Here is a 25,033-nt window from a genome sequence, read left to right on the forward strand (position 1 = left end):
GTTGATATGGTGGTAAACACTATAGCATTTACTATAAATTACTATAGTTTATATTCATGGAGGTGCCTGACAACTGAAAATAGATCTGTTCATTTTTTCTCTAGTTCTTTTTACCTTGCACCTTTTTGTTAACATTATTATTATTATTTATTTGTTTAGGATACATACCTTTTTACATTCTGATTCCAATGTCTAAATTAGGAATGGGAAGATTAATCGATATGTATCGATACGCGGTCATGCGCGTGCACGATGCGAGTGCATCGGTTGAGCAGCAGAGGATGGATGAAATTTTGGAAGCAAATCGAGATGCATCGGTTTTTGCGAGATGCATCGGTTTTTCCAAGATACAGCTTATATTTTTAATATAGAATGTATATTTTATTTATTAACAAGTGTTGTCAACCTGTTTTTGGCGCATAATTTAATCGACCTACATAAAGTAAGCCTTAGCAACGGATTTGCGGATGTGTACACTTACACTACAACTCAGTGTATCAGGTGTGCGGATGAAGCTAGTAGTGCGCCCTCAGAAAGCGCGAGAAGCAAAACAAACATTTTATTCCCCACTGGGTTTTAAATCTAAAGTATGGCAACATTATGGATTTAAGGATGGACGACATGACAGGACAGATGCAATTTGCAAAATGTGCCGCGAATCTGTAAAATACGCGGGCAGTACGACTAATCTGAAATCTCACTTGAAGCGGCGCCACGGTGTTGTTGTGAAAGCATCTTCCAGTGTTCCTGCATCCCCGGCTTTCGCACTGCTTCAACTGTAGCTACCAGCTTTAAAAGTGGTGAGAAAAGCATTGCAAGTTTTTTTTCCATGCGCAACAGTTTTGTGCGCTCTATGCCAATAACGGATGTTATTGCATTGTTCATCTGCAAAGATATTCAGCCTAGTGTCACGGAGAACGAAGGTTTTAAACCTCCTCCTGTTAATTTGTATTTAATAATAATAATAATAATAATAATAATAATAATAAAAATAATGGGTGTCACGGTGGCACAGTGGGTAGTTTGACCACCTCACAGCAAGAAGATTGCTGGTTTGTTATATTTTTATTAGCCTGTTGTTTACAGTGACAGTGATGTTTCAAAGCAGCATAACACTGCTAGTTCACCACCTTAAGTTTTGAATATTCAGTGGCACAATATATCTTTGTAAAACTTGTTTTCATAGTTGAAAAGTTAAATCACAATTCTTGTTGTGCAATGGTAAACCTTTATGTTGAAAGAGAGCAAATATATACATTTATAATATATATATTGCACTTATACGTTCTGTTTATCTTGAAAATACTTAAATAATATGTGCTATAGGTTCTAAAATGGCCCTCTACTGTAAACTGACACTCTGGCTCTGAGAGAAAAGCCAGTTTGTAAAAAAGTCTTGGTTTTGCTTGGTTAATAAATAATCAAACTCATTCAATGGCACAGCATCCTCTTTCACATAATCTCATAAACTTGATTTAATTAGTTAGTGCTGAATTATCGCATTGTATCATGATATGGGTGTGAATCGTAATGTGTTGCATCGCAATATGTCACAAATGTATCGCAAATATATCGGATCTTATTCTTTGTATCGAGATGCGTATCGGATCGGCATTATAGCTTAGATGCCCAACCCTAGTCTAAATAGTAAATTGTTAAAATGACTATACAGTGCATCCGGAAATATTTATAGGGCTTCACTTTTTACACATTTTTTTATGTTACAGCCTATTCCAAAACGGAATAAATTCATTAATTTCTTCAAAATTCTACACACAATACCCCCATAATGACAATGGGAAAAAAGATTTTTTGAAATTGTTGCAAATCTGTTAAAAATAAAAACCCTGATAAATCACATGTACGTACGTATTCACAGCCTTCGTCGTAAAAGCTCTAAATTGAGCTCAGGTACATTCTGTTTCCACTGATCATTCTTAAGATGTTTTAGCAGCTTAATTGGAGTTCACCTGTGGTAAATTCAGTTGATTGGACATGATTTGAAAAGGCATACACCTGTCTATATAAGGTCCCAGGGTTGACAGTGCATGTCAAAAGCACAAACCAATAAGACAAGGGAATTGTCTATAGACCTCCGAAACAGGATTGCCTCGAAGCACAAGGCTGGGCAAGATAACAAAAAAAAAAATCTGCTGCTCTGAAAGTTCCAATGAGCAGTGACCTCTATAGGTAAGTAGAAGATGTTTGGAACCACCAGGAGTATTCTTAAGGCTGATTTATCCTTCTGCGTCAAGCGCACGGTATGCTACGGCACAGTCTATGCGTTGACGCATAGCCCTACGCCGTGGCCGTATGCGTTGCTCTTGAGCTCTTGACCTCAGACTGGGGCAATGGTTCATCTTCCAGCAGGACAATGACCCAAAAGCACACAGCCAAAATATCAATAGAGTAGCTTCACAACAACTGCTTGAGTGGCCCAGCCATCTCTGGAGACATCTGAAAATGGCTGAATACTGTCGCTTCCCATCCAACCAGATAGAGCTTGAGAGGTACTGCAAAGACGAATGGGCAAAAATTCCTAAAGACAGGTGTGCTAAGCTTGTGGCATCATATTCAAAAACACTTGAGGCTCTAATTGCTGCCAAGAGGTGCATCAACAAAGTATTGACCAAAGGCTGTGAATATTTATGTACATGTGATTTTTCAGAATTTTTTTATTTTAATCAATTTGCAACAATTTCAAAAAACTGTTTTTTCACATTGTCATTATGGGGTATTGTGTGTAGAATTTATGGAAATAAATGAATTTCATCCATTTTGAAATAAGGCTGTAGCATAAAAAAATATGGAAAAAGTGAAGCGCTATGAATACTTACCGGATGCACTGTAGTTAAATGAAAAATTCTTAAGAATAAAATATTATGTGTTCTTTGGAAGAAAATACTTGCATTACGATGCAATTATAGATTAAAAATGGTTATAAAATGAGAATATTATTGTTTATCGCAATAATTTTTGGTGCAATATATTGTGCCACAAAAAAATAAATATCATGACAGGCCTAGAGCATATTATTTGCAGGATTGTGTTAAATAAAATAATGCTTTCAAATTCACGTTTAAGGTATTGCATAATGCCTCTGTGTTGCATCTCATTCAGCATCAGAATAATTACAAATTTTGTGTGTAAAATGTTCATATACTTCTTTTTCGGTTCTCATTATTGACCAATCTATTTTCATTCTCTTGATACTGTACTGTCACTTAGATTGATAGTTCATCAAGTGATGAAGATGATGATGATATTACAATCACAACAGAACGAATGGATTTAAATTTTATCAGTTCCAAAATGTCAGTATGGAGCGTAAATACTGAAAAACTGGTAAATTAAAATGGCTGATTTATCATACAGGCAAACTAACATGTTTAAAAAAGCAAGGAAAACTGGATAGTCAATGAGGAATGGTATTAAAGCAACACGAACATACGTAAAACAGGAGAGAAAACCAAGTCACAAGCTATTAGAATTGAATACTGCATATAACTGTGCTTTTGTAACTGCCTGATCACCTGATAACACTAGGAGTTAATCATACCAGTTATTGTGCTGTTAGCAATAGTATTAATCTCATGAGATTTAAACTTACAAGCACAAGTTTTGACTGGTAAAAATTCATAATACACAACCTAAATTAATTAAATAAATAAATAAATATAAACAACAATAAATACTGTAGCCTTACAACTGTGCATGATTAAACTGGAAATGTATATAACTTGATTTGAAAATGACTGCATGATATGATGTGCATCAAGTTTTTGATATGTAACTACAACTCAGCCACAATGAACACATACAGCGTTCCAGCTGGGCATCTTGTTCTGCCTTTGAGAGGCCTCAGTGGTCTGAGCATTTGCGAAATAAAGAACAGACTTCACCAGAGCAAGCGTACTAATTCCTCACCTGCGGCTGGGGGTTGATGGGACGACAAACCAGGGAGGTCTAAGGAGCTATCAGACATCACATGCTTCAGGTCTCCACCCATGTCCGACAGCTTCATGTCTAGCTGTACTGAAAGCGCATCCTCAGAGTCCTCCTTCCCCACACTGCTGCCCCCGATGGATGGGAGGTCCAGGGACTTCACTGAGGTGGAGTCCTCTTTGGCCTGCTTGAAGGCAGCCACTTTGTCCACCAGGCTCTTGTCGGACGCACCCAGCGCCGTACAGAATTTGGAGGACTGAAAATCCGCAAAGTCGTCATTGTCACTCTTGAGTGACGAAAAGGAGCCCCCACCACTTTCTTTGTTATCATCGTAGGCCAGTCCACCTTCTAGAGAAAGCTGTTTGAAGACGTCGTATTTATCAGTACCGATTTGGTGCCTCTGTTGGGATGTCTCTGTCTGGCCTTCGCTATTGCCTTCTCTTGAGCTGGTCTCACTTCTCTGATCTCTCGAGCTGCCAAATGCCATGAAGTCAGCAAAGTCATCCTGAACCGTTGTACTAGCTCCTCTACCAGCAGCAGAGGTGGTGGGAGCTACTTCGGAGGATGAGGAGGAGCCAAAAAGGGCAAAATCGCCAAAGTCATCACCCCCCATGCTGGGAGGTTTCACAACTGCCGAGGGCAATACCAAGGATGGAGGAGCGGAAGGGAACAGGTTGAGTTTAGAGTCTGCAGTGGACGTGGGAGGAGCCATTGTCGTGAAGAGATCCAGGTCTGCCATATTGAGAGGATTTCTAGGTTGAGCCAGAGAGGCTGGCTGAGAATGGGACAGGGACTGAGAGGAAGCAAAAGGAGGAGGAAAGGTTGGCTGAAACTTGGCCTGGTCTGGTGGGTCTAGTGGAGAGACGGTGTCGGCTGTTTTAAAGTCTGTGAAGCCATCATCGGCACTGACAGACTTGAAATCAGCAAATCCCTCCCCTGTGGAAAAATTGAAAAAGAAAACAATTGAAGGGCATAGCAAACCACATTTCACACCCAAACAACAAAGGACAGAAAGCTGGCACTGCACAAAACAGAGTCTGCCTACAAGTCACCCAGCGTTCCATTTTTATGGGCCTAAAAGAGAAAAATGAATTAGTAATGCTCAATGCAAAATGTGTTTGACAGCTGAATTGAACTAAAAAAGTGGCAAAGGGATTTTCACTGAAGATTTCACAGCACACAAACACACACTCTTTTCTTGTGGTGAAGTAAAAAGTAGTTGACCAACGAATGTATAATATGGGGCCATTTTCAGATTGATGTAAATGGCCAATAAGCAATGTTTGTGACCTTATGTCAATTACAAAATTGTCTGACAGCCTAAGGCTGATAATCATATAGATCATGTATATTGGGTGGCATAGCTGCTTTAAATCAGGGTGCTTTCACACTTGGTCTGAATGCCTGGTCCGAACCCAAGTTTGATAGTCCCCCCCCCCAGCTGGTTTGTGTTTACACCACCTTTTTTCTTTCTGAATCCCGGGTTCCTTGCATTATCAAGCTGTTGTTTTGTGTACAGCTGTTGCCAGATGACAGCCACGATAGCAAAGCGCCAAAATGGAGACGTCTGCATATCACAGTTGTTCTGCTTTTACTGAATCTTTTGGATTTGTTATCAAGACCAAAATACAGAGAGCCACTTGCGTCTATCTGGTGCAAAAAAAGATGAAAAATGTTCAGAACATAATGAGATGTCTGCAGATGTCGTGTTTGATAGAAACAAGCAGACATTATCACTGTTTGCACTGAGTCAGTCCCACATGTCACTAAGGTATGTGAGACAAACACACACGAATGAACGTTATAAAAACTAAAGTTTGTTGTACAGTTGGGGGTTCACTTCCGTTATTTGGTACGATTTTTACGGTTCACGTATGATGTGAATGCAGAGTTTGCACAAACCATACCCCAGACCCCCTCTTTCAGGCGGACTTGGATACAGTTCACGGGTGCGCACCCGAGTTCAGAAGACAGCGTTCACAATAGCTAAGAGTAACAAAACCGGGCAAGGACCAAAAGTGAAAGCACCCTCAATTACACATTAGACTAATAAAGAAACAAGCATGGTTAAACATAAGCTGTTTAATCTGCAGAGGAAGAAGAAAAAAATCACATTAGACATTATGAACTCAAGTCTATGTTATGGCTTATAAAACTTGAGTTGACAAATATACACAATTTAACCCTCTGGGTTCTGAGGTGATTTTAGATCCCATAAGATATATGTCTCTTATGTATGAGAGGCAAATATCCACAGTTTCTTCTGACATGTCTGCCAGTTTACATGTCGAGCGCGTCTCACGTGGAAGATTGCAATAAAAAAGCTTGTGTATTTAGGTAGACACTTCAAGCTTTCTACAGATATATGTCTCATGTTTATGTGTCTAGTTTTTTTTTTAAAGTTTAATTTCATTTTAGTAACGCATTTCTAAAAACAGTTCACAGAGAGACTGAATAATACTTATTTGTGTGACCAAAATAAAGAGTATTCTTAATGTCTTTTGCACTGATAAGAAAAAAAGATGCTGGTCACACCGGTGTGATCTGGCGACCTCGGAGGGTTAATGTTAAAATGTCAAAAATTTGGCAAGAGTTGTTATGAATAGAGTTAAACCTTTTTTTGTTGTTATATTTTGGTCATGATAGAATTAGGTTTTAAAACATATTTTGCAATCACTAATCTGTTTTACATCATTAGCAACATATCAGCCACCATCAACCATACCATGTCAACAAAGGCCAATAGAAAAAAACATTCCGATCAACCACTAGAAGAGAATCACACACAGATGAAAAACTTTTTCTACTTCAGCTGTGATTTATATAACAAATCAAAGTCAAAGAGGTTTCAGAACAGAACTGGAGAAGAGTTCACTTCAACTACTAACTTACTGGCTCTCCCAGAGATGTCCCCATCAGATTCTGCTCTAGTGACACATGGGACATGCACACATGCCTACATCAGTTTATTAGTTTATTAAACTAAAAACACTATAGTCTGATGAAATTGTTTTAATAATCTTCTAAAACCAGATCTAGGTTTTGTACATGGTGAGCTGTGTCAGACATGCATCTGCTTACCAACTGGTTTTCGCTCTGAAGGTGGCTCAAGCTCTCGGAAAACACTGTATTTGTCCCCTGAATCTGGAACAAAAGAGAAACACAGTAAATAATACCTGTCTGTGGAAGCATTCAAGTGTGCTTTGTAACTAGACTGTTGTAACGATAGCAGGAGTTGGATGAGGGTGATAAATAGGAGGATAAATTTATGCAAAAAGCATTTGCTAGCCTCACAGTAATTCTGAGTCTTATCTCAAATGTGTTTAGACAAGAGATTCTGTCTTTAAAGCTAAACCAATATGACAGCAGTCTTCCAAAAGATCTGCCATCCTCAAAGGGCTAATGAGGTGTTTAGAGTTGAAGAGGGGTGCGTGTGTGCGTATTTTACCCGAGACAGCAGGCGTGGGTTCTGCAGGCTGCTCCACCGACAGCTGTTTAAACACTGCATATTTATCAGAGGAGGAAGATGAAGACCCCGACACTGGAGTCAGCATGGCAGGAACACTGTATGAAGTATACAAAACATACGCAAGTTAATCCAAACAGATCAAAGTGTTTTCACATTCTACAAAAGGTTTATAAAGAGAAAATACAAGCCAAAACATTGTATTTTGTTTTGAAATAGACTTTTTTTTCTTTGTTGCTCTCAAATGTAGACTAAACACATGACCCTGATTGCATCCCTGATTAGCATACTACCCCTGATATAAAATGAGCACGATGAGGATTTACTGTAACTGAGTTAAAAACAAAAAACAAAAACAAAAAAAAAACTAAAGCTATATTTCAAATGACAATAAATACATTCTTGAAGTAAATAGATTTAATTAGATACTAATATCTATACAAATCTATATCAATACACTACCTGCCAAAAGTTTTGTTGCCTATGCAAGTTTTAGGAACAACATATAATAACTTGACTTCAAGTTGATCAATTGGTATCAGAAGAGTCTTATTTGAAAGGCAAAGGTCTCTAGATTAAGCTTATTTACCTAAATAAAATTATCATGCCTTCATTTTTAATTATTTAATTAGGACAGTAAGGTCTGAATTGCTTGTCACTTAACAGAAATAATGTACAGTATAGAATATAAATTCATAGAGCAATGTAAATATTAATTGTGTGTAGGACTCCCATGAGCTTGAAAGACTGCATCCTTACATCTCTGCAATGATTCAAATAAATTATTGATAAATTTATCTGGAATGACAAAGATAGCATTCTTGCAGGACTCCCAGAGATCATTAAGATTCTTTGAATTCATTTTCAGTGCCTCTCCTTCATCTTACCCCATACATGCTTATAAATGTACATTTCTGGTGACTGGACTGGCCAATCCTGGAGCACCTTGACCTTCTTTGCTTCCAGGAACTTTGATGTAGAAGCTAAAGTATGAGAAGGAGCACTATCCTGCTGAAGAATTTGTCCTCTCCTATGGTTTGTAATGTAATGGGCAGCACAAATGTCTTGAGACCTCAGGTTGTTGATGTTGCCATCCACTCTTCAGATCTCTTGCATGCCCCCATACTAAATATAACCCAAATCATGATTTTTCCTTCACCAAACTGGACTGATTTCTTTGAGAATCTTGGGTCCATGGGGGTTCAAATAGGTCTTCTGCAGTGTTTGTGATGATTGGGATGCAGTTCAACATGATTAATTGAAAAAAAATCTACCTTCTGCCACTTTTCCAAATGATCAACTAGAAGTCAAGTTATTATTTGTTGCTCTTACAACTGAAATCGATGACAAGACTTTTGTCAGGTAGTGTAGTTCGTGAGAAACATTGTCTGTGATATCAAGTTCATTTTTGCAGTATTTCATATTACTGAACAAGTGTGGTCTGTGTTTTTTTTGGAAATGAATGAATTAAATTTGTATTATTTTATTTTTAAATAGAGAAATTCACTGAACTATTAATACAATTTTAAATTAAATGTTTATCCTTCTTTATATTTGAAAAGTTGAATTTATTCCTATGATTAAAAGCTGAGGTTCAAATGAAAAGTATTTAATTGATTAATTATATAATATTATAAATGTCTTTATTATCACTTTAGTCAGCATATTGCAGCTTGCTAACTATTAATGCTTTCAAAGAAAAATCATACTGACCCCAAGCTACTTTCCAATTTTCAGAAAAATTCAGCTCAAGTACTCCTCTAAACAAAGATATTTCCCTTGTCTCATGTTCCCTGCACGAGAACACCTCAGCTCTCACCCTCAAACCCGGTATTATTCTCACCACTTTTTATTTACACTGATTTAATTAGCACGCAATCAGACACTTTCAGGTCCCCAAATATTCTTCTTAAACAATGGATCCTTTGTGCTTAGTAAGGCAGATCAAGCAATGAAGGCTGTGGCACTTAGCGAATATACTTTCCAACCTCTCACTCCCTGCTTTCCATAATTGCCTTTAGCCATCTTTTCCCTGGGAGCATAAAATCATGCAGATGTGAATAGAAAAATGAAATGGGATGAGCTTATCAGCTGTCCATTGAAATGGGTTCATTAGAAAGGATGTCTGGCTTTAATTGTTGTGCCGCGCTGGTTATTACAAGCCATTACAAACTGGAGAATGATTCCATGCTCCAGATGAGCAAACCGAGTCTATAAGAATTAACAAAGCATAAAAACAATATCATGAACTACTAATGAGAAATGACAGGACGCAGCTTTGCAATGCATTTCTCGGAGCAGTTTGCATTACGTATAAAAAAATTGCTTCCAGGGGAACACGACAACATGTCATGACTGATAAGAGAGAAGCCAGATAAAATATGGCACCGTACCTGCTCTGGGATGATGATGTCATGCTGGGGAACGTTCCCCCTGTCTCTCCTTGGAAATCTGTGAATGAGTCATCTCCAACACCAGCTTTAGGGGCTTCCTGGAAGTCTTGGAAATCATCGTCATCCGCCTTGGTAGCCTGATGCAAGTCAAACGAACAATAAATCATGTTGAGCCATAAAAGTGTGCATTATGTGGAAGAGAGTGTCTGGTGTTTACCTGAACAGGAGGAAAGTTGGTGATAAAGGTGGCCGGTGGTTGTGCTGGAGGGTTTGGGGTCATGCTCATGACAGGTGGTGCAGCCGTGGGCATTGGCATAGACACAGGTGGCTGGGTCATGATGGGCTGCTGGTGCTGTGGCAGGACAGCAGGAATGGCCATAGTCATGGCGGGTAGATTGGGCACCGGCGGGGATGGGAACTGACTCAGGATGTCCAAACTCATGACTGTAAGACCGCTCTAGAAAGCACAACCACATTATATTTTCTATATAACCCAGAACAAACTTTAGATTTAAAAGTATTATTTTCGAGTTCGACAATGCCCACTCAGACACATTAGTTGCATCCAAAATCACAGTACTATATATTACCCTAAAAACAGTATGCGAGCCAAGCAGTATGTCCAAATTTATAGAATTTGATAAACAGTATGTGAGAAGTATCCAGATGACTTACTACGTACAACGAGAAGTGCACATCAGCAAGAGAATTCATAAATGGGAGTAAAGCAACACAACAGACCAGGGTAGGTCACTTGATGATGACAAAATGGCAAATGTAGTACATCCAAGTTTCTACTGAGTTTCATACTACTATACTGACATTCATACTGTATTTCAACGGCCGTTTAAATTTAAATGCAGTACCTACTGAGAAGTAGGTGATTTCGGGCGCAGCCATTTTCTTAGGCCTCAATTATACCTGGTATTAACATTTTCACCAATACTTTCAAGATTCCCACTATCAAGCACCTTCCGAGGAAGCTGAAAACTTATTTGACTGCTTTTGTAGTGTAAACACTCATGTGTGTTCAAACAGTCACAAAGGTCATCTACTCTCCTCCTACTATTAGTATTTGGCCAAACTGAACATAGGCTATGAAGTAAACCTTTGCCAAACTTAATACGGCAACAACACTGAATAAGAAGTGCATTCAACAAAAAAGTTAGGCTAAATACATAAAAGTCAGTGCTGGAATGAGCAATGGAAATGTTTGATAAAAATAACAATTCAAGAGTTCAAACTTAAATATGCATGATGTTAATAGCAGGTTTGGCATGCTGTCCCAGGAGAGAACCCTGAGCATGGAGATAATTGAGCCCAAGCCTCCCGCCTAGTCAAAAAGCATGTGAAGGGGTCCGAGATCAGGTACTGTAGATCTCTAGAGCTCCCCTTAGAAATGGGAAGAAAAGGAGGAGATAGGATGGAAGGGGGTTTCTTTCAAAATGAAGATAAGGCAGTAGAGTAAAATCGGTCAATTTACTGTAAGCTTGGATCGATCTGATTGGATTGTTACTGTTTAGAGATGAGAATCCAGCTGTGCTCAATCATACCATGTGCTCCTCTCTAAATTAGTTTATGACACTTCACTTATTTTTAGTTTTCATGCAAGTAACAATGCAGGCACAAAGACCCATAGATGAAAACAAAGGTGGACTGTTTTTTTACTACTCTGTGAGGAAAAGTTAGGTATATAAACATGATTTTAGGTAGTTCATCCTTGAATTATTTTTGCTTTTTTCATGCATTAGTAATATGCAATTATGGAACAAAAGACCCCAACTAATTAGTCTATGGAACACCTGCAATCTCAAACAAAATGTGAACGTTTGACCGATAAGTGAAGATGGCAAAGATTAAATTACTGAATTACATTCTAAATAAGTAAATGTTGTTGGTGATCTGCAAGGTGGCCCACCCCAAAGCTGTGTTCACACCAGACGCAGAACAATAAATCATTACGGATAAATCATTTATGTGTCAAATTCACTTAAGAACACACGCGAATTTGCCTGATGGGCAGGGCTTCTGTCTGCCCAGTGACTCTAGCTTCGATGCTAAATGGCCAAAATGAATTTTATGAAGAAAATTACAGTTTTTATGTGCTTCATGAAGGCAGAAAAACAGCGTCGATATGTTTAGGGCCATGTCTGAGTCCACTGGATCTTTTCAGAGGTGCATCCAGCTCTGTGAGCTCATAAACTCCTCCAGAAACTTTACCTGGATGGAGGCATTCAGCGGGGCTTCTGACAGAGCCCAGCCCAGTTTGATGAACTTGGTTGTCGGTGTCAGCTGGAGGATCTCCCCCGAGACACCAACAACAGGTGCTAGGTCACAATCACGCCCCCACAAGAGCAAGCACCTGATTGGTTTATGCGCCATTTGCACCGCACCATTCGAGTCACGCCATTCGCGTTGCAGGATGTCTATTTGCGCATTTGCATTGACTTAACATGAAAATCAGTCGCGCTTGACGCTCCTTCCGCGTCTGGTGTGAACACAGCATTGGGGTGGACATCCTGTGCACCATCGACCCAAATTAATTGCACCTTAATAAGCTAATGAAGATGTTTAAGGTTACTTTTCAAAGGTAGACAGACAGGTGGGTTAAACTGGAACTGGTACCCAATTCAGCAAAACAGCTTTCTAGGGTTGCCCAGCTAAAAACCACATTCATCTTATAAACCAAACTATTAAACACTCTATAAAGAGAAGCATTAAAGCAGCATGATAACATCAATGATAACAAGTAACACAGATGTTTGAGAACAGACTGATAAACGCTGATTACTGAGAGTCGTTAGGCTGAGGCACTGCTATAAACACAAGACACTCGATTAAAGCAGATATTCTCTGTACACATAACAATGATTTAGTGAGCTATTAGACAAGAGCACTTTAACATGCTTCGTGCAGGAACACTGAATTTATGGCACGTCCTTCATCAGGGAGCCAAAATTAAAAAGCAATGCTGTCAGACAATAGAACTCCTTCTCCTTCCAGATGACTGTTTCTCCTTCGCCAAGAGGCCATCTGATTTGTTTTCCTGAAATATTCATTAAAGTCAACTTCCATTTTCAATGCCACTGCTGGCATCCTCCAGAGTTTTTCTTTTCTTTATTGCTCTACAAAACCAAAGCGCTGGAGGATGGGCTCCTCATTAAGCTTTTAAATTTGCATCACAAATGAATTATTACCGAAAGGGTCCCATGAGTTGTTTAAAGAGCTACAGTATGCACTCATGGGACTCTCGGTGCAACGGATAGAAAAGAAAGTTAAGGAGACCTCCGCACATTTTGGCCTCAAGATCCACCATAATTTTGCAATTCCATGATTGTTAAATTTAGCGCAAAATGAAGCAATTGTTACAAAATTTTGTGGAGATAATTTTTTTAAATGTAGCCAGGTAGCCATCAAACATGGATGTCTTTTCATACAGTTGGTTTAATTTTCAAATATGGCACAACAGGCTTTAGGGGTAAAGTCTTGTCTCTCTCTGTGTTTCCTTTATAGAAAGTACAGGGATCAATGGTTCTTGAGGGCCAAAAATGAATAAAGAATTATGATGTGTAATTTTTGTGTTTATTTTCACAGCAAAATAAATGCATGAGCAAAATTCATTTTAGTCACAAAAATATGGAGGGACTGACTAGTTAAGGTGTAAAATTATTTGAACATGTTGACATTCTGTAGTTTTTACCTGGGCGACTCCAATTAAGGCCAGTACAGTGTACAGCTCTTCCTTGGTCAGCTTGCCAGGTGTGGTACGGTTGGCCAATGCCCAAATCTGCCCGAGTGCTTCCCGAGGAAGACCAGAGGAGATCAAAATTGGATAGAGTTTGGCTGTGTCAATGCCTGCTGGTGTCATGGTGAACTCAAGAACCTTCTTGAATAACTCTGTGAAGTACAAACACTTGACATTAGATCCTGAGACATAAAACCCACCCTGCAGAACCAGATATTGAAAATATATACCTGGAATGAGCGAGTCATTGTACAACCAGGTTGGCACCATGGGTTGCATGTCTTGTTGGGGGTAGGCACCCACACCTGTGAGAATTGAGAAAGTGAGATGTTGTTTGTGGAGTTTTAAGCTAAAAGTGCTAGATCAGGCATATATCCCATGTGCCTCATGCACAGTCAGACGTCCCCCACACCTGCTGTCGGCAAAGCCCAGCACGGATGTACTACTGACGCACAGACAGACTAAAGACTCCTACTGCTTCAGTCGTCAGCTCAGTTGCCTTGAGCCGAAAGTTGGTGGGTTTGCACGACAAACAGATTGACAGAACATATGGAGAAGAGAGCTTTGCTTTGTATTCAAGGCTTTCATTATTTGCATTGCCAACGTGGATGAGTGCTAAATTTCTGGGCCCTGTGGTGAAGTAAATTAGGCAAACAGTTGAAATGAGGCTACGGTCATTAAACCTCTAACTAAGCATCATCAGTGGTGAATTATGCAACAGGTCTCTATGTTAACAACAACAACAGTGGGCTCAGTTGACAGGCAAAACAAGGCATGTCTAATACCGATCCTGGGGGTCCACCTAGTTTAGCTCCAATCCTAATCAAACCCAACTGAACAAGCTAATCAAAGTCTTTAGAGCAGGTGTGCCTAAATTCGGTCCTGGAGGGCTGGTGCCCCAATTGGACAAACCTGAACCAGCTAATCAAGCTCTTACTAGGGCTATTTCTCAATATGAGTTCTTAAAGCAATCTTGCGTCCTTGTGTTGTCAAGTAACATCATCATCACCTGCCAAAGTTCAGCTCCAATACTCAAGACTGCAAGAACAGATGACACGCAACAGAACCAGAATGTGTCCTTAATATCGAGGATGCATCTATACAGACTTGAGCACAGTACTCGCTCTAGAAGTCCCAGAAGTCATTGCAGTTGAATAAAGGAGGTGGAAAGCATAGCATTATTATTAAAATTCAGAGATATAACTTGATTATGTCAGGATGGTGACTATAAACATTAACATGAAAATCTTAATAAATCCATAAATTGTATTAATCATTGATCTTGTATTAATGTTGTAATGTTTGAGTAATTTTCCGTTAAAAATTCGTAAAAGTCACGTGAACATTAGGAATCTCATTTCTCACAGGACGTGTTCTCGCAGTCTCACGATTTCATTCTTCCAAGGTCAGTTGGCAAGAAAGTTCTACAGAAAAACATCAGTCCGTTCCGTGTGCTCTTGGAATTAAGAAGCAGCCTAAGGTGTACTAGAACCTTCCTGGATTTGTGTTGAAGCAAGTTGGAGCTAAACTCTGCAGGACACTGGCCCTCCTAGACTGAGTTTGGGCACTCCTGCTTTAAAGCTAAAAGAAATATACAGGTAGTTGTGTAGTGGTCTAAACTTTTCATGAAGGTGGCCCTTCAGGACTAACCAAACAGGTATACCTGTAACCCAAAAACATCATTGCAGAGAAACTCAAAATAAATAGTGCAGATAAGAAAATGTACATTGAAGTGGAAGAATTTAAAGAGCACCCTGCGTTAAGAGAACAAGCCCAGCATAAAGGTGTAAAATCCCATACGATTTAAATCCCATGCACAATCAGTCAAATGACAAATGGAGTACTTTAGAGATGACAGATAGAAGATCTTAACTAAGCATTTCTTCATCCAGTACAGATCTTCACAAGTCTATGTAACCATCTTATTATATGGTTTATATTTCATGCTCAAGAGCACATCATCGTCAAGGATAATGCATCTAAGCTCATGCATTTTCTTCTGGTTAATGACTTGACTTTGCATTAGCACAGACAGCTGCAGAAAGAGAAAAGATTTGTTTAATTGGAAATTCAATAACAGTTGTTAGGTATAATCATCAAATTTAGATTTCAGTAAGATTTTTAAGAGACAGGAGATCAGACCCTCTAAACCAAGCATGTCTCATGATTAGCTAATAGAGAGAAGCCAGGAAGACTCGAGGTGCGAGTTGTGTTAATTTTGAGAAGCTGCCAGATCTTTAAAATCATAGATGTTTTTTTCTCACCACTGGCTCTAGTGGGCTGGATGGGTGGGTTGTCTGCCACTGGGGGTGCTTGTGTTGCAGGAAGAGGCTCAGGTGCCATCCCTGTCATGAAGGCTGAATGGAAGTCATCTTGGGTTTGGGCCCAGTTTCGGGCTTTGGTGCTGCTGTGAAACTGGGCTGTGACCTGAGCTCTGGGATTCAGTTCAGACAGAGCCTGTCGAGGCTTAAAACTAACCTGGGCCTTCTTATCTGCTGTCAAATCACATGATGAGAACATCTTTTCCTCCAGAGATGGGCCTGAATCAGTTTGGGACAGAGGCCATATTGAATTTAGGTTTTCTTTTTTGGAAGTAACAACTTTAATTGTGTGTAGGTATAAGATAATAACTTGGTTCCAGAACCTAGTGCATTTAAAGCATCCAAATCCAAAAGATTTTACATAATAAAAGTAAACAATGTTTTGTATTCATAGAGGATTTCAAATTATCCCTTTTGTTGTGAATCTAAGCACATTTAACATCAGAATTTAGCTTAAATAATTTAAAAAACTTTTTTTTTTTTTTTTTTACTTGTGTGCACCTGCAAACTTTACCAGAGTCCATCAAAAAGGGTCATCTGGAATACAGTTTATGCAAACTTGTACAATGCACTTCTAATGTAAATGCATTTAAACCAAGGTAGAGACATTGGAAGTACACCAATATTGATAGTAGTGTTGCACGATATACCAATACAAAAAAAGTATCACGATACCATGGCTCTCAAAGTGATATGATTCCGCATTTTTTGGTACTGGTACTTTTGAGTGACAGCAGTAGTTGCAAGTGCTCGTCAATAGGTATGGTACTTCAACATAGATCTTTACAATAAGAGTTAACATTTTGTTTTTGTGCAGATCCATTTTTATGAGACTGTGTGTAAATGATGTCACAACAAATGTGATATGCAGAGATATATTCTCATATCAGTATGGTCACTTAACTCAGACAGTCACACCACATGACAAAAATCAAAGTATAGATCTGTAAACATCATCTAAAGCTATGGGATGCTGTAATAATATATTGTCAGAGGAACAACATAAATGTATATCTTTTTAAGAAATACCCATTTTTATTAGTAGATGACACCATGGACAGCTAAAAATGCACGTTATGTCATTTACCCCGTACACGTCATTTAATATGACGGGATCACTGTGTCATAAACAGTGAGGACCAATCCACATCTTCAGGTTTTTTGAGAACCAGACCAAAATAAGTTATGTGCACTTTTGTCTAAAGTTTTTTAAATAAACCTGCAACTATTTATTTATGTTAAAACAGCTCGGAAGGAGTGCTAACAACATTAGTTTTTATTTCTATATTTGTTTTACTTTTTAAAAATGGTTTTGCTCTGTTTAAGCTGACAGCAAACACTGAGTGTTTATTAATGGATAACATTTTGAAAGAAAAATTATGGTGAAGTATCGGTTTAGTATCGGTATAGTGATATTTAATTTAGGTATCGTATCAAAGTAGAAATTTTGGTATCGTGCAACACTAATAGATAATATATGAAGTGGAGTAACTGTATGTTCTTGCATTCACTGCCACAATTTTAGGCGTATTCTTTTGAATCCATGTGCTGATCTTTGTGCTACACTGGAAACAAAAACTAAGCCCAACTCATAACAGGCAATTGAACCAATTTGCATAACATTTAATTATTAACATTAACATTTAACTATTGCATTTTATCATTGGCAAGATGTTCCGTCGGAACAAACAGTGAGTCAAGTCATGCAGTTCATGCAGTTTACTTAAGGCAAGCAGACTGCTGACTGTGAACCTGTTCTGTCAGAGTTAACTAAATGTTCTATTTGGAATATGATGCACCCTTTATATGGAACAACAGGGCAGGTTATAGGTTAATAGAGTCAGTGACCCACTGTGACTAAACCACTTTTCTTGATAAAATCCCTCAGAGAGGTAAACAAGCAGTGACGCAATTAGGAATTCAACTTAATTACAACCATAAATTCACTTTTACAATTGACTATTTTAATCACTGACTGCTTTCACAGAGCCTGATGAGTAATAGTAAACATTTACGGAAGATACAGTACAATTGGCCGACAAATGTTTTACAAATGCCCTTAATTTTACTCACACTAGTGAAAGTGTGCAACAATAGAAAATATACTAAGTAATAGACAGTGGTAATTGTCCCAAGGAGAACATCGTCTCTAAGTTCTTGTTCAAATAGAATTATGTTTTAGTAGATATGATGGCATAAATTCTACCAATAAAGTTGAACTTGTCTTAAATGGTTAAAGTCTATCAAACATACACATCCATGCAGACTTGACTCTGAGCTGCTTATCAGAGCGCTGTCACAATCGGCATAGAGCGCATGTGCTGGTGTGCTGATAGAACGCCAGCTTAAATTATAAGAGCATATGGGACACCATCTGCAACCTGACAAAACTGAAGGGAGGTGGAGGGTGACGGCTGAGTCAGAATCACTGTGCAAATCTCACAGATGGCGACCGTCATATCTGAATCAGAAACCTCGGCAGACTTTTGACTCTACATCAAGAACACACAGCAAGCTAGTGTTTATGGGCACATTTTTTTTTTAAATGTTTTCAAAATGTAAATTTTGTTTCATGAGTGAAAGTTGCTTGGCTGGCAACAGGCCCAAAAAGTTCAGTTGAACAAAGAAAATGATATTTTGATAAATGCTTGTAACCAATAGCCACTCATATCAATAGAATTGTTACTATATTAGTATTGTAATGTAGGGGTGAATGGCTACAAGTTACTAAGAATTCTTAACACCGTCATTTGTGTTCAACAACACAAAGATGAGTATAGTTTCATTTTTGTGTAAAGTATAGCTTTAAATCAGCTGTAAATGTGACTCATTGTTATGTACAAGAACTTGTGGTAAGTTATTTGAAAGGAAAGGTGATTTTAAAAATCCCCATTTCTCCAACCCACCAAAATTGAAAAACATCAACAATAAATATGATCAGTCATGTGCACACCAAAAACTACAGTAGAAGCACTACTGTAATCTATGTAAGGGATAATGTAAAATCAGGCAGTTGTTATGGCTAAATAAAACATACTAGAAGATGAAGGACAGGTGTACACTGAGATTTTGTCCGGCTAAATAGATTTAAGAAAAAAAAAAGAGACCCTCCTGTGGATTATTCGCTGGCCCATATGATTTTCTTTTTCTTTTTCAAACATTTCCCAAATTATGTTTAAAAGAGCAAGGAACCTTTTCTAAACAATTTTTTCTTCTGGAAAAACGTATTTGTTTTATTTAGGCGAGAATAAAAAGTTTTTAATTTTTTAAAACCATTTTAAGATATTAAACATTTTATTATTAGCCCTATACCTAATACAATATTATTAGCCCTTATAAGCAATTTTTATTAATGTCTACAGAACAAACTACTGTTATACAATAACTTGCCTAATTAACCAAGTTAAGCCCTTGAATGGCACTTCAGCTGAATACTAGTATCTTGAAAATATCTAGTACAATATTAAGTACTGTCATTTCGGCAAAAATAAAAAATGTCAGTTATATCCACGGGCCCTGAGGATAATCCGAGGGTCGGGAATAAAAAAATACAATATGATTAATTGCAGGTGGGTCATGGGTGGATGTAGCGGGACATGGCAGTGGACCCGCGAAAAAGCCGAGAGTGGGCTTTGCAGAACAGGAAGATGAGACGCCCAAAATAATGGACGAAGCGCAAGAGTACTGTTCAAACTTTCAGTTGGAGGAGTCATCAGAAGAAAATCTGCTATCGTTCTGGGAGAAACAAGATCGCGTATTTCCAAGTCTGCATAACTTGCGGGGAGAATCTTTTGCATTCCTACAACAAGCGGTGCAAGCAAATGTTCAGTCAGTGAGGCGAGGCAGAATCGCCCGAATTTAGGCACAGTAGATGCTATTCTGATCTTTTAATCCCAGTTGCTTTGCACACGTCCTATCTTGTTGATGTGATTATACCCATTACAACGGAGGCATGTTAATACGCAGCTGTTAATCAATTCGGTGGGTGGGTAAACCGCAGTCCTATGTCATGTTGCGGTCGGCCTCAAAATGGGAGTGATCCTATTTCAACGTCAGGGAAAAAAAAGAGACTTATTGTCTTTATATTAGCCCAAAATCTTGGACACAGTATACCTACACACAGTTCTGTCCAAACAGCTTACAAAAGATGATTTCCATCATTGGTGCCCTTTAAAGGTTGTCAGCTTTCTATTTCTGCATATTATATTAGTCTGTGGTGTATGACCTTGAAAAACATTTTACATATGCTTTTAAACATTTAAAAATGAGTCGGTACATTTACATTTATAAAGCAATTATGCATTAAAAGGCATCAAAATAACATTTATAATGTGACTAACTCTAAAAAATAAAATAAAATAAAAACAGCCAAAAAATGACCCCAAACTTTGAAACAATTGTGTATGTTACTACTGCTTTTGAATGGACTACAATGAAGGCCCATTTGTTTTGCACACTATAACAACAAGTGATGATATGACAGAAAGACAGACAGAGACAGTGAGAGGGGAGTTACCTTGGAATGCAGATTGTGAGCTGGAGATGACAGAAGAGTGTTGGATGGCAGGTGAGACAGGGAGAGATGAAGGGACAGAGTGAGGGAGAGTGGAGGACGGATGTTGGCCAGGCCCCGTCTCTAATGGCTGGTTAGCATGAGCGGCTCTTAGTGAAGGGGAGGATGGAGGGTGGGGGGGAGAGGGGAATGAGGAGAAGGCATCGACGGGGCCCTGCACAAAGTCACTAAACTCGTCGTCGTCGTCGGGGAAAGCAGGAGGAAGGGAGTGAGAGGTGACAGAGGAATGAGATGGCGATGAGTCTGCAAAAACCAAACGAGAGAGTGAGACAGACACAACAACGCACATCGTGAGTTATGACCACACACAGACGGACTGAAAAAATGAGAAACAGTTTCACAGACAAAAACAGTCGGGTGCTGAATTTCAATAGGGGCCGACGCACCAAAACTCAGCCTTCAGATAAAAAAAAAAAAGTCAACTGGAAATTAAAATGTAGTAAAAGAATTTGGGAAATGTGTAAACAACTAGAAGCAAGGTAAAAATTAAAGCAAAAAATTGACTTGATTTTCTTGGCACTTATTTTATATCGGTCAACTTATTCATGTAAGCCAGCCAATCTAATGGATAATGTTAAACATTCATTTAATAAGAAAAAATTAAAGCGATAGTTTGCTCAAAAATGAGAAATTATTCACTTGTTATTCACCCTATAATGGTCCCAAACCTCCCAAATAGGTTTATTACTTCTGTAGAACACAAAAGAAGAGGTTTTGAAGAAAGCTGAAAACATGTAACCATTAGCTGCTTCCATATAAAGATGCAAATTCAATTTATGTGCAAAACTGCGAATAAAGCAGCATTTATATCCAATGAGTCAAAGAGAACAAAATCGTCACTTCCTGATTAAATGGCGCCAAATATTAAAAGTAAAAACTGAATTTGCTGCGGTAGGAAAAGCTGCATGAATCTTTTCTTTATTTAATAAATGACTTGCGCCTCAGAAGACAGTATGCCAACAAGCACTGAACATGTGGTGGCGTTTGAAGGCGTAAGACGCTCTTGACAGTTCTGAAGGTAATTAATAATCTATGAACACTAACACTGAAACAGTTCATTTCAGATGTTTTACAATGTGCTCAGCCTGCTGATTTGTCCATTCACACATATATTTATCGTAACATGATCTCTTATAACAGTCACATGACCTTTAATGCTCATACTGGATTTTGTTTGGTAAAAGTGTTTCCATCGTAGTTCATGCACATCTTTTATTATTGAATAAAAGGTTTATCCTAGTCCTACTCAGTTATGCGCATACGTAACTGCAATTTTAAAAATTGATGCACATTTTGCTGTTTCCATCAATCGTTGTTTTATGCGCATATCCAAAATGTGCATAAAACTAGGTGGATGGAAACATAGCTATAGACATCCAAAGTAAGAAAAACAAATCCTATGTAAGTAAATTGTTATAGGTTTACAACATTCTTTGAAATATCTTATTTTGTGTTCAACAGAAGAAACTGATAAAGGTTTGAAATAAATAAATGAGTAAATTTAAATTTTTGGGTGAACTATCCTTTAAAATTGATTAAATATGACAGTAAAACGTTTTAGATTATTGTTATTTCTATTCTATTTATATTATTTATATTTTTGTTACAGTGTAAAAGCGATATATATTCATCCTAAACAATTTTTTTCTACAAAACAATAAGCAGCACAGCTGTTTTCATTAAAGACAATATTGTAAAATGTTTCTTGAAAAGGGTTACTTGAAATCATCATGCTAAAATGATTTGTGAAGGATCATGTGATCGAAGATCGGTCCAATAATGCTAAAAAAAATTACAATGGGAATAAAGAAATGCAAAATACACTTAAACAGAAAATATACATTGTAAAATAATTGTAATAAAATATTTTCCCCAATATGTTTATTTAAAAAAACTTTTTAAAAATTGCACAATTTTACTGACTTGTTATGTTAATTTTGGACCCTCACAACTAATTGTCTTTCTAAATAATACCACAAACACAGTTACAGAAGTTGACTATAAACATTGGGAGTAATAAAAATCCCATCAAATAAAAAAAATCTACAAGTATGAGGGGTGAAATAGCTAGAATGTAAAGCTGAAGAATAATGCATTTTATGAAGGATGAAATTAAGTGCAAACATCTGGAGGGCCTCCTTGTGGCTGCTGGGGAAAAAACAGCTGTTTGGCTGAACAGTGTGTTTGAAATAACAGTAACACTTTAAAAGAACAGTTCACCCACATATCACAATACTATCATCTTTCACTCGCCCTGAGCAGCATCCAGTGGAGTTCTTTAAAATCCACCTTTACAATCCACCTTTTGTGTTCCACCGGAAAACAATGTCATGTATTGTAAAAGAACAAAGAGCGAGTGAATGATAAAAGTGTTTTTTGAGTGAACTATCCCTTTGTAGCCTTGTGTAAGTGTATCCCTGGTTAGGTCCTTAAGCTCTTGACAGCCACCATGGCCTTGTCAAAATGTGTCTGGGCCTTGATGTCATGAGCAGGACCTTTAAATGCAAACAGCCTGAGGGCTGTCAGGCAGCTGGATGTCACTGGATGTACCTGGTTTCTTGGACTGTGAAGATGGTGTTGGATGCATCTTGGCATCCCTGCTGAACCCATCCAGATTGCCTTTGATGGCCTCTAAGGCATCGTCACGACTCTTCTCCCCAGTCTGGACAAAAATAGCAGTTTTGAGTCTGGAGAAGCTGCAGCATGAGCATTAGTATAAAGCAAGACAGTAATCTACTGAATATCAGTGTTATTCTAATATTAATATTATAGTATCTACTGTTGTTGTTGTTTTTTTTAAGTTTGAATAAGTTTTTATATTTTCAGCTAAGACTTTCATTTTAGTTTATATTGTAGTTATATATCTTTTATTATCTGATTTAAAAGTATAAAAATGTATATTATTAAAAAAAAAATATATATATATATATATATATATATATATATAAATATATTTTTATCATTAGTTTTTAGCTTTAAGTTAAACTAAATGTAAGTCCTAAATATTGTCTTTATATAAATATATAAAAAGGAACAGTTCTCCCAAAAATACATATTGTTTCAGTATTTTCTCATCCTCAAGTAGTTCCAAACCTTTATAAGTTTCTTTATATTTGTAACCATTGATATCTATAGTAAGAAAAACAAATATTATATGTACTATACTATACTATACTATACTATACTATACTATACTATACTATACTATACTATACTATACTATAATATGGAACTCAATGGTTAAAGGTTTTCAGCTTTCTTCAAAATATCTTTTTTGCTCAACAGAAATAAGTCAAGAGGTTGGAAACAAGTAAAGGGTGAATAAATGATGACATAATTTTTTATTTTGGGTGAACTATCCCTTTGTTTTCTATTTATTTATTTCACTTTTATGATGTTGGTCTTATAATAATATACTAGCTAACTATAATACCGTGGTTATTTTTACAATAAATACCACAATAAATACCAAATTCATTAGAGGTGCAACGGTTCAATCAACTCACAGTTCGGTATGTATCATGGTATTAAGGTCACGACTTTGGTACAGTATGGTTTGTACTATGCTAAGAAAAAAAATGCTTACAGAACAACTCAAAGAACAATAAATATATTTATTTTTGATTTCTAAATTATTTAATTATGACTCCAGAGAACTCCATTTCACTTAGCACCATTGTAGTGAATAACCTTGACTCTTCTCTCTTAATTCAGCGGAAACAGTCAGTCGAGAAGAAAACTGTTCTTAGCAGACAGCGGGCAAACAGAGTGAATAGCGGGAGCGATCGGGTGCGGAAGAACACCCTGAAGCAAATGTATGTGCGCATCAGTATGGGACGCTTCTGGGAACGGACACGGACCTTGATCCGTCTGTTAGTGACCACTAATCTAGGCTATCTTTGCAACAACAACAAAAAACAGCATTCGTTATTTTTTATGTCTGTCTGACTTTATATTGAATGTCTGTTGAAACACTGACAGCAATGCGCTGTGATTTAGCCTCACTTGCACTTTATTTCCTTCACTTGTCGTGCTGAAACAAACAGAAACTCCACAAGCACACACCGACAGGTTATAAGGAAACATGATGCTACATACTAAGAGGTGAATGGACGGGTCTTCGCACTTGCGGAACTGCTTTGTTGCACTTGTTTTTATCAACAAACCAATATTAATAATGCATATTCTGAACCGCAGGATCTCAAAACACACCAAAACCTAGGAGAACAACGGGACGATACGTTTTTTTTTTTTACTGAGAACCATTGCACCCCTAATATTCATATAATAAACTTTTATATACTATTATTAAAATAAACATGAAATCATGAAAATATAGACATGTATATCAAAAAAGTATATAAATGCATTATTTGGCAACTCATGATTGGAACAAAGTGCACAACAAAAGATATTTAACAATGTTTCATTCCCTATTATTAGTTACACAGATCTGAATTATTTGTTAATCTTAACGTTATTTCAAGCAATTACCAATCATTATTAAATTCAAATGTTGTATCAGTTAATATTATTTAACAAACATGAGATGATATTAGAAACTTGTACTTGTATTAACTTAAATAAAAA

At 37.5% G+C, this 25,033-nt stretch overlaps 2 protein-coding genes across 30 annotated transcripts in view; both read right to left on the minus strand.

Moving 5' to 3' along the window:
* The window catches only part of rab34a (RAB34, member RAS oncogene family a), a 626,412-nt gene that overhangs the window by 480,652 nt on the left and 120,727 nt on the right, over window positions 1-25,033 (minus strand). The window lies entirely within an intron of this gene.
* Window positions 1-25,033, minus strand: part of synrg (synergin, gamma) — a 97,122-nt gene that overhangs the window by 53,938 nt on the left and 18,151 nt on the right. For 10 of the 28 annotated variants that reach the window (XR_012390687.1, XR_012390686.1, XR_012390684.1 and 7 more), the window contains exons 6-15: window positions 22,994-23,105; window positions 20,387-20,686; window positions 15,814-16,089; window positions 13,780-13,854; window positions 13,505-13,701; window positions 10,022-10,261; window positions 9,805-9,941; window positions 7,394-7,509; window positions 7,027-7,089; window positions 3,928-4,881 (exon numbers count right to left, since the gene is read on the minus strand). Coding sequence is in view for 19 of the 28 variants with exons in the window: in XM_021472920.3 (XP_021328595.1) it covers window positions 3,928-4,881; window positions 7,027-7,089; window positions 7,394-7,509; window positions 9,805-9,941; window positions 10,022-10,261; window positions 13,505-13,701; window positions 13,780-13,854; window positions 15,814-16,089; window positions 20,387-20,686; window positions 22,994-23,105 (2,470 nt within the window). In the remaining 9 variants the exon portion in view is untranslated. The remainder of the gene's footprint in view (window positions 1-3,927; window positions 4,882-7,026; window positions 7,090-7,393; window positions 7,510-9,804; window positions 9,942-10,021; window positions 10,262-13,504; window positions 13,702-13,779; window positions 13,855-15,813; window positions 16,090-20,386; window positions 20,687-22,993; window positions 23,106-25,033) is intronic. The other 18 variants (XR_012390691.1, XR_012390690.1, XR_012390689.1 and 15 more) reach the window with 3 other exon arrangements.

Source organism: Danio rerio, chromosome 15 (genome assembly GCF_049306965.1).
Source record: "Danio rerio strain Tuebingen ecotype United States chromosome 15, GRCz12tu, whole genome shotgun sequence".
Lineage (NCBI taxonomy): Eukaryota > Metazoa > Chordata > Actinopteri > Cypriniformes > Danionidae > Danio > Danio rerio.